General features: G+C 37.5%; 1 protein-coding gene across 1 annotated transcript; it reads left to right on the forward strand.

Annotated features, from left to right (window-relative positions):
• Positions 1–7,105: 7,105 nt before the first annotated feature.
• Positions 7,106–10,084, forward strand: LOC121795745 (protein FLX-like 4). The gene is made up of 4 exons (XM_042194340.1): positions 7,106–7,276; positions 7,943–8,471; positions 9,012–9,151; positions 9,237–10,084. The coding sequence occupies exons 2-4, from the start codon at positions 7,945–7,947 to the stop codon at positions 9,593–9,595; spliced, it is 1,026 nt and encodes a 341-aa protein (XP_042050274.1). The 5' UTR covers positions 7,106–7,276; positions 7,943–7,944; the 3' UTR covers positions 9,596–10,084.
• Positions 10,085–10,307: the final 223 nt, after the last annotated feature.

Raw genomic sequence — 10,307 nt, forward strand, 5'->3', positions numbered from 1 at the left:
TCGGCATCCTGCGGCTCCAAGCAGATCACAACATGACTTTACTTTGTTAAGGTAATCCTTCATGGAGAGACCTTCCTTCTTCAAGGTCTACAACTGCAGCCTAAAATGCATCACTTTCGCCTTTGATTGGCTTGCAAAATTAGTTTCAAGAGCATTCCAAATATCCTTTGCGCTGCTCAGTCCAACCACTAAAATCAAGGCGCTATCTGACAACGACGCTTGTATCCACGCCGAGTGTAGCTGGTCTTGTCTATGCCAAGCCAGAAAATATTCATTCACCTCCATTTGGTCTGATCCGTTCACCGCTATGAATTCTGGTGGGATCGGTAGGCTTCCTGTCAAGTGAGACTCCAAACGATATCCTCGCACAATGGCAAGGATCTGCTGTTTCCAGATGAGAAAATTATCATCATTCAGTTTGACTGAAATGGGGTGGTTGTGTGAGAGCACTGGAGTAGAGATACATAGGAGAGAGTTTTGTGCCGAAGCTTGTGGGGTTGTGGTTGAGTTTGAATCTGATTCTGCCATCGTAGAAGAAAGAAGAAAGAAAGAAAATGAGGGTGAAAGGTATAGAGTCAGGGCATAGGCACCTGCTCTAATACCATAAACGAAAATGGCAATAAAAGAAAGTAAACAAAAGAACTTCATTGTGTAAGTTTTGAATTGCATTTCTGATATGATTTTCAGATGATCAACAAGTTACAAAATAAGCTATATATATAGTCATCTACTGTAACTAACAAAACATGCAATCTGAAACTAACCAGGTCAAGGTCCATCATCCCTTCTTCTAACCACCATTTCACCCACGTTGTTAGTGACTCAACAGAGCAACTTTCCAATTCATGAGCTGAGGTGGAACTGCTTTGGATTCCTTATCTTCACGATCAATATCCACACGTGCTGCATTACATCCATATTTTTCGCTCAAGCTTGTTTCTTCATTCATCAAGTCGTGAGTAGTTTCAACACAAACCTACTACAATCCGGCTGCACATTTGGTGCAATATGCTCCTCGGTCTTCATCTGTGCCTCTCTCTATTTGAACCTCTTCTGAGTTTAGCTATGATGCCAACTCCTCCACCAGTGGGTACCCTGACTCTGGAGCAACAAACCATGTCTCTAATAATGTGAACAATCTCAATATCAGTTCATAGTACACAGGGGGTAAAACACGCATGCTTGGTAATGGTACTGCAGTTCCTATAACTAACATTGGTGAATCTGTCTTGGAGTCACATTCTTCAAATTTTTCAAGAAAATTTTATCATAAAAATCTTCTTCATATCCCAAACATTACCAATAAATTTCTTAGTGTGTCTCAGTTTACAAAAGATAACCATGTCTTCTTTGAGTGTCATCCTGCTTTCTGTTTTGTTAAGGATCAATGCACCAAGGAAATCGTCCTTAAGGGAACTGATAGGGCTTGTTACAGACATGGTTGTATAGGGGTTTATTACACTAACATGGTTGATAATGTGCAAAAAAGTGGTGAATATTGAGTGTGCAGGAGCTATAAAGTATAAAAGCAACAAGTGCAGGAACAACTTGATCAACTCAGAAAAGAAGTGAAGCTAAGTTGATCAGTTGCGTACAAACAGTGAAGCCTGCCTAGCCGACAAGTTGATCAAGTGGAGTTCACCACATGAAGTGATGAGTCAGAGGAGAGAGAAGGAAAGATGCCATCTCAAGGGCGTAAATGTCAAGATAGGATGAGCTTACCCTAGGGATTTGGGCCCAACATCATCCTATAAATGTGGAGAGAGTGCACACAAGAAGAGAGTTCGACACCATCAACACCTTCAGTCACCTCATTTTCATAGCATAGAGTAAGAAGTTAGCAGTCGGAGTCGCCGTTTCCACCTCTACTTTCATCTCTTCTTCCTCGTCAAGGAAGGGGGGACCTGGATCTGCTTTCAGTTCATCTTTTCCGTAGCTTATTTGTTTTTAATATTTTTCTTCTAGTTTCTACTCTAGTTACCTTTCCATTGTTGATCGATCTTTAAATCCTTGTTCAGAATTCAGTTTTAGTTACGTTTATTGAAGATCTTTATGAAATGGAGTTTTTGATGCAAGTTGTGTTGGATCTGATGTTCTCTGTTTTGATTGCTTTTGTTAGTTTTAGTTCTGCCTTGTTGATGTTTTCTCGTAGGTAGATTTACATTTTAGTCTGTCTACTTGCATGAGAATAGGTTAGGCACTTTAGATCTGTTTTCTTTACGTTGATTTCATATGGATCTTTGTTTAATTTGTTTGATTTCCATTTTTGTGTTTGTTGCTCTATTTAGATCTACTTTAGTTGTTTTTATTTAGCTGCTTAGCGAAGAAGAAAGCCGTAATTCGTTAGAATAGGAGTCTCTGTCACCTTTTCGATGTTTACAGCTTTTTAGTAGTGCGTCTATTTTGTGTCAATGGTTCTCCTAGTTACTTTTACCTTTTCCGTTCTTAATTTAGTTGATCAAGTCACCTGTTCCCTAGTAATGAGTAGTCTAGTCTAGATTAATCAGTTTAGTTTAGTAAGTTGAGCAGTTCCTGTTTCTTAGTTTAAACTTAACCCACTTAAAAGCGTGGCCGCAACCAACCTCCCAAATGTCTCAAACCCTACTCCTCTCGTATCTGTCCCTGAGAGATTCGACCCTTACTTCCCTTTACTAGTCTATAGTATTGTGGGTTAAGGTCTTGAAGGTTCTAAGTCTCTCTGTTTGCATACCAAGGACCAGTTAGTAGCCAGCTTGATCCATTGCCTGTCTAGCCTGATCAAGTGCGTGAACTCTATGTGCTTTTAATCTGTATTGTGAACTCTGGGTACTTAGTCGTAAAAAAATGACTCTTCAGGAACCCTCTCTATTAGTTTCTAGTTCATCACTCCCCAATCAAGAGAAACAGTAGCTTCAGTTTTCATTCTAATCAAGTGTCCAAACCACCAACTGTTTACTCTGCAAGTCTACAACTTCCCATTTCTAGCAGTAGTTCTAGCTCAAATTCAGGTCTAGATATTGCATTGTAGCACAATAGACTTGGAAATCCTGCTTTAGATATTGTAAAACTTGCTTTGAATAGTTGTAATATCCTTTTGTTTCAATGAAAAATGTTTCCCTCTGTCATCCGTACTATGTATCTAAAGCTCACAAATTACCTTATACTCTCTCAGAAACTGTTTTCAATTCTTCACTTGAGTTAATTCATAGTGATCTTTGGGGTCCATCACCTATCATGTCCAGAAATGGCTTGTCATACTAGATACACATGGATATATCTCTTGAAACACAAAAGTGATATCTATTTTGTTTGAAACAATTCAAAACAATGGTGTAAAACCTCTGTAATACCAAAGTTAAGTCCTTGCAGTCAGAATGTGGTGGTGAATTTCAAGGTCTAATTTCCTTTCTTAAAGAGTGTGGTATAGCTCATAGAATCTCCTGTCTCTATACACCGCAACAAAATGGTTTGGTAGAGAGAAAACATAGACATATTGTTGAAACTGGGCTTGCTCTCTTAGTTCAATCTTCTCTTCCTCCTAAATTTTTGGGATGATGCATTTCTCACAGCCTTCAAAAGTCATCAAAAACCTTTGCTCTCTTCGCTCAATCTTCTCTTCCTCCTAAATTTTTGGGATGATGCATTTCTCACAGCCTTCAAAAGTCATCAAAAACCTTTCTCCTTTTGAAAAAGTTCACTCACAGAAGCCTGACTACTCTACTTTGAGAGTCTTCGGTTGTCTTTGTTATCCATTCAATAGACCCTATAATAAGCATAAACTAGATTTCAGATCTGTTAAATCTACCTTCTTAGGGTACAACTCATCTCATAAAGGATACATTATTTTTGATGGAAAAGTTATCATCTCAAGAGACATTATTTTTGATGAGTTAACATTTCCTTTTTAGTCTTTATCTGGAAAATCTGGAGTTACTCCATTATCTGCCTAGGAATTATTTGTTATCCTTCCCACTCCTGTTCTTGTTCCATACATTCCCTTCCCTACTCCACCTCCAACTCTTCCATTTGATTTTGACTCATCTTTCCTAAAAATCCCCCCAGTCTCCCCATACAGCTTCATTTGATCATATAGTTTCTACTTCCTCTTCTGACTTTTCAGCTGTACAAAGCTCCCCTCCCTCAGATACTGATCCTCCTGCCACTACAGCTACTTCAAAGCATCATATGACTACTAGAGCCCAAAGCTGAGATTTTCAAGCCCTAAATTTACTCCATATCCCTGTCTCCAAATTTTCTTCCTAGGTATGTCCTAGAAGCTATTTTGATTCCTATTTGGAAAGCTGCAATGTTGGCTGAATTCTTAGCTCTTCTCAAGAATATGACATGGATTCTTACTACTTTACCTCTAGATAAAAATCTTATTAGTTGTACTTGGATCTTCAAATTGAAGTTTCATCTTTCTGGTGCTATTGCAAGACATAAAGCAAGGCCTGTTGTTCATGTTTTTTTCAATAACCTGGTTTTGATTTCAATGAGACCTTTAGTCCAGTTGTTAAACCTACAACAATCAGATTAATCCTCAGTTTAACTATCTCCCTCGGTTGGACTGTAACTCATTTAGATGTCAATAATGCTTTCTTAAATGGTGATTTAGAAGAGAATATCTATATATAACAACCTTTTGGATTTGAGCAAGGAGGACCTCACTTGATTTCTAAACTCAAGAAAGCAATCTATGGTCTCAAACAAGCTTCAAGAGCTTGGTTCTTCAATGTATATTCAGTTATGCTATCTCTTGGATTTTCTCAATCAAAGGCCGCTGCTTTTATGTTTTTTTAGGAAAAAAGGGGATGAAGTTCTTTATCTTATAATCTATGTGGATGAAATGCTTATAACTGGCAATTCTTCTACATCAATCCAGAAGGTGATACATCAATTGAATTCCCAATTTTCATTGAAAGATCTTGGAGAAGTAAGTTTGTTTCTTGGAGTTCAAGTTGTTAAAACTGAAGAAGACCAACATGACATATGCTAAAGGATGACCAACACCTATGGTTTCTAGTTGTGAGCTTAGCAAGAGTGCTGGTGAACCTCTAGTTGATCAAATATTATACGTGAGCATAGTTGGTGCTCTTCAATATGAAGCTATTACAAGACCATAGACCCTAAACCCTAAGCCCTATCACCAGACCAGATATAAACTATGTTGTGAATAAAGTAAGTCAGTATATATCAGCACCACTCGACGGTTATTGGAAAGATGTTAAGAGGATTCTAAGATATCTATCTAGTACTTTGGATTTTGGCATTCAAATCTGCAAATCGAATGGTGTTGTTTCTGCCTTTTCTGGCTTGGATTGGACTTCAGATATTGATGACAGAAGATCAATGAGTGGATATTGCATATATTTTGGGAGGAGCTTGATTTATTGGTGTTTTAAGAAGAAGACGGTTGTTGCTAGATCAAGCATGGAGGCTGAGTACAGGAGCTTAGCACATGCTACCTCAAAGGTTAGTTGGCTGACTTCTCTACTTGGGGAACTGAAAATTTAAAGGAAGCAAGTCCCTGTCATTTAGGTGGACAACATGAGAGTGCTATTGCATTAGCCTCCAATCCAGTTCTTCATGCAAGAACGTAACATATAGAATTAGATGTACACTTTGTTAGAGATAAGGTTTTGGCAAAGGAAGTTGACCTTCGGCATGTCCCAACAACCGATCAAATAGCATATATATTTACTAAGCAGCCATTGGGCTGACAATCCTTCATGAAGCTAAGGGACAAACTCAAAGTTGTGTCCCTATCTTCCCTCAGGTTGAGGGGATGGGGGGTTGTTAGAGATCAGTTGAAGAAGCAATCAACCGATCAAGTGAAAGTTCGATGCAATGGAACATTGCATAGACATGAGCATGCTGAAGCTCACATGACATCAAATGGAGCACGGGATTCATTCAAGGGTGGATGTACTGAACTTGAAACCATGCAAGAATTGGTTACTACGAGCGCAGCTGGAATGCAGGACCACCAAAGGTCGTAGACGTGGTGGCACAAGGAAGAGTGAAGCAGATTTGATTTTGTGTTTTCAAGTTATGATTAAGGGATTAAACTTGGATTAAAGATTGGATTTAGATCGTTCGAAAGCAGTGTATAAATATTCAATGTTGGTTGGATAGAATCAAGTAATATATACACTATTTTATCCGTTTCCATTATGAGTAATCCGACTGTATACTTTCTTCTATATGAGTTCTTGTATTTCTTTTCACTGAATTATTTTAACACCATTAGTTTTCTTATTTTTAACTATGCATCATCATATTCACCAGCAAACAAAAATTAGGGATTTATTTCAATCTCTCTAGATTCATGGACTGCGTTTTCAAGTTTAGGTGATTTACAGATTGCATTTTCAAGTTTAATTGATTATATTGACTAACAGATTTGGTTTGGTTGATTTTATTGACAAGTGCAAATTCCTCATCATCTCATTAACTAGTTAATGTAACCTTTTCTTTCCTCAGCATCACCATGACTCCCTCGCTGATTCATGGAAATTCTTTTTTGTTCCGTTGTTCGTATTAGTTATATGTGAGTTGATTGGTTTGCATATTAATCGAGTTTTTCATACAACAGTGCATAATTCCATTATTTTAAAAAATAATATACTAATGAAGGTTTTGCAATTTAATATACATCAGGCATTATTACTTTAAAAAATAATACATTAATGAAGGTTTTGTAATTTAATACCCCCTTCAGCCCGCATTAACTTCTTTATTCATTTTGTAAAAAAAATAATAAATAGTTAAAGTGGAAAAATAGTAAAATAAGAGAGAATAATGTAAAGAAACTCTTCTCTACCTGATCTTATCTCTTATTTTACTATTTCTCGACTTTAACTATTTACTATTATTTTTATAAAACCAGTACAGAAATGCAAGTGTGACAGTTAATGCGAGACGGAGAGAGGGAGTATACATGAGGGAACAATTCTCATTCTGGTTTTGATTCTGTTTAGCAAAGAAAACTAACGACGTTAAAGTTATTTTAATAGAAGTCTCGGTTTAAATCATTAATAAAACTTTTTTGTATATATAAATAAATTTAAAAGCTTTGTATGCTAATTTAAAATATTGGGAAAATATTTGTTTTATGTATGGTAAAATTATCCCCAATATCAGAGGTTAGGGCATTCTACGATTTGCTCGTTTCTTTTCGGCACAGCAACAGAGGGCTTTCCGTTTCCTTTTCCGTTTCCGTTTCCGTTTCCGTTTCCATTCCTGTCTGATCCATCCCCTCCAACTTGCCGGCGGTTCCCGACGTCGTTCAGGAAAGGTAAGATTACCAAGATTTTCTTTTCTGTGGGATGTCAATTCTTCGGTTTCTTTTCAGGTGGAGTAAATTAATTTGGATCATAGTTAATTTGGGGTTTTTATTATATAGCTTGATTAGAGCTAATCTCATTATATGATTCTGGTGGTAGATTGCTTCAAAATAGATTGATGTAGCTCGCAAAGTGCATTCTGTTTTGAGAATAATGGATGATGCTACTTCCTGCAACAAATTTTCTATTTCTGCTCTGTTCATTTTTTCCATGTATTTCTCTGTTTCTTTCCTTCTGTAACTTGCGTTCTGCATTTTTATTTTTATGAGCTATGGCCGAAAGGAGGCACTTTCTTTGTATATGCTTGGTCCTTCTCAGCTATGATGGCTTGTGAAAGTTCGCATGTTGAAATTTTGATATATAATTTATATCTTCATGGGTTTTCTGGAATAAGATGCGATATAGTAGAAACTCTTGCTATGAAGGAAAATTTGCTACAGCTTCACCATCATTTATGAATTATGTTTACTATCTATCTCATGATCGAATAGATATAGCTAACTTTTCTTTCTCTAGTAGACGAATTCATGTAGAGTGTGTGTACCCATTTTTGCAGTTTCCAAAGAATTAGCAGAAATTGCTCTAATCTGAGTCTTTGTGATTGGAAATTGTCTTAGTTATGGATTCAAGAAGAAACATACCATCAGCATATAATGAGCATGAAAGGATGATGCGCCGTGATCAATTACCTCCCACACACTATCTTTCAACAGAACCACTTGTTCCTGAACTACTAGATCGCAAATTGGCCACCCAGGCAGTGGAAATAGAGCAACTTACTACAGACAATCGTAAGCTGGCAGCTAGTTATATGGCCTTGAGGCAAGAACTTGCTGATGCTAAAGTGGAAGCAGACAAAGTAAGAGAACATATGAGAAGCACACAGAATGAAGGTGATATTCAAATTCGCATTTTGTTGGACAAGATTGCAAAAACGGATGCTGATACCGGAGTTTGGGATACTATAAAGAAAGAACTTCAAGTATATAATGCTGAAGCTCGGAGATTGATGTCAGCTAAGCTAGAGTTGTCTGTTAAACTTGAGCAGGCCACTAAGGAATTGGATCTCACATATGAAAATATTGAAAAAAATCCGGCTATGAGTTCGGAACTTGCTAGCCTGAGGCGAGAATATCAAAGATTACGGTCAGAGAAATGATGGCTTCATCATGTTTATTATTTTCTCCTATGACCTCATAATCATGTCGATAGACCTCTATTTTATCTTACATTCTAATGATTATATTCTTCTATGGCGTCTTTTCATCATCAACATATATTCTGGATCTCTTATATACTTAAATATGGTGGCAAGGGGGTTGTTTTACCATTTCAGGAACTCTTTCCTACACAAAATAGAATAGTATATCTAGCTTCACAAAATGGCGGCAAGTGGATTGATTACCCTATTTTTTATTTTTTACTAAAATGATGATAAAATTGATTTTTATAGGAAAGAATGTTCTATAGTTTCTGCAGTGTCTTATTAGTAGTATATCTTCTTATGTATCTGCATAGAGTAGGTTGAATTTTAGAATCGCTGATGGCTTAATTTGCTTGCCCACAGCTGCATGCACCTGTCCTGTTGATTTCGCTTGACCTTGCATTCCTTGTTCGTTTTGTGATACATCTTGCTCTTAATATTTTTGGTAAATGACTTCTTATTCTTTATTGTGGAACATGTAGCAAGACTTTTGAGTATGAAAAATGCACAAATGTGGAGAAAGTGGAACAAATGAAGATTTTGGAGAGAGACCTGATTGGGATAGCGGAAGAAGTGGATATTTTGCGTGCTGCGGTGTTGAATGCTGAGACGAGGGCTAGCGGTAATCATTTTTCTTCATATTTGAGATCACACCCATCTTCCCTTACTGTATCACTCGTACTAACTGCACATGTATATCCTTGTAGGTGCGGTCTCATATAGCAGTTCGTATATGAACTTGGATGGTAGATATCCACTTCCCTATTATGGTAATGGTGGTTACTCAGACAGTTTCGGTATAGCTCATCCTTATATAGTTAATGGAGCTCTACCAGAGGTGATCAATCCATATGACAGTGTCGCTATAGCTCATCCTCATATGGTTAATAGAGGTCCAGCGGAGATGATGAATCCATATCACAATGTTGGATTTCCAGTCGGCCCTGTTGGCGCTGCTTGGGGAGGGTTTTATACTTTCTCACCAGCAGTTGGCGCTCCACCTTTCAGTTCTCCTCTCGTGAGTAATATTGTTTTTGAAGAGGTTAGTGATCTGTCTAATGCTTAGACGTGGATATCATCAACTGCAATAGGATCTTGAACAAATGTCAGTAACTTTATGGCGTTTTTGATCAATGAAATTGGATCGAATGTATTTTCTGTCGTCGAAGGGCCTTCCGTAAATGTTGTGCAACATAATTCTACTGAGGAAAGAAATCCCACAATATAAAACCCAGTTAAAGGCTTCGGATATTTTGAATGAACTCAAACCGCCATAATGATCAGAAGGCTGGGGAGATCGACAAGGACTCCCGTGAGTGCCACGATTCACTCTTTGCCGGCATAATCAGAACTTATGCTAAAGCTGGTTTGTTTGATGAAACTTATTCTCTGTTGGAGACAATGGTAGAGGAATATGCATTTATCACTTTTTGTTTGTTGTGGAGAATTGGGCATGGTTGGGAAATGTAGGCACATGAAATTGGTCGTGGATGCCCTTTGTTCAGAGCTTGCACTACATGTTTTCCCCATGAAATGGACCATCATTTGTGCTATATAGGATCGTGGTTTGTGCCATGACCAAGATTAACCTAGGCTAGTCATTTCTTGTAATCTTTCGCATATTTCATTCGTTAAATTGCCGCTTCGACTTCGTTTATATAATTACCCTACAATTGAGTAAATGGACAATATTAATTTCTAACAAAACATAATTCAAGTGTATGCTTGGCAATGTGCCAGCTCATTGGATTTTGGGTCAGGCATATTCAAATTGCAAT

Source organism: Salvia splendens, chromosome 3, assembly GCF_004379255.2.
Source record: "Salvia splendens isolate huo1 chromosome 3, SspV2, whole genome shotgun sequence".
Lineage (NCBI taxonomy): Eukaryota > Viridiplantae > Streptophyta > Magnoliopsida > Lamiales > Lamiaceae > Salvia > Salvia splendens.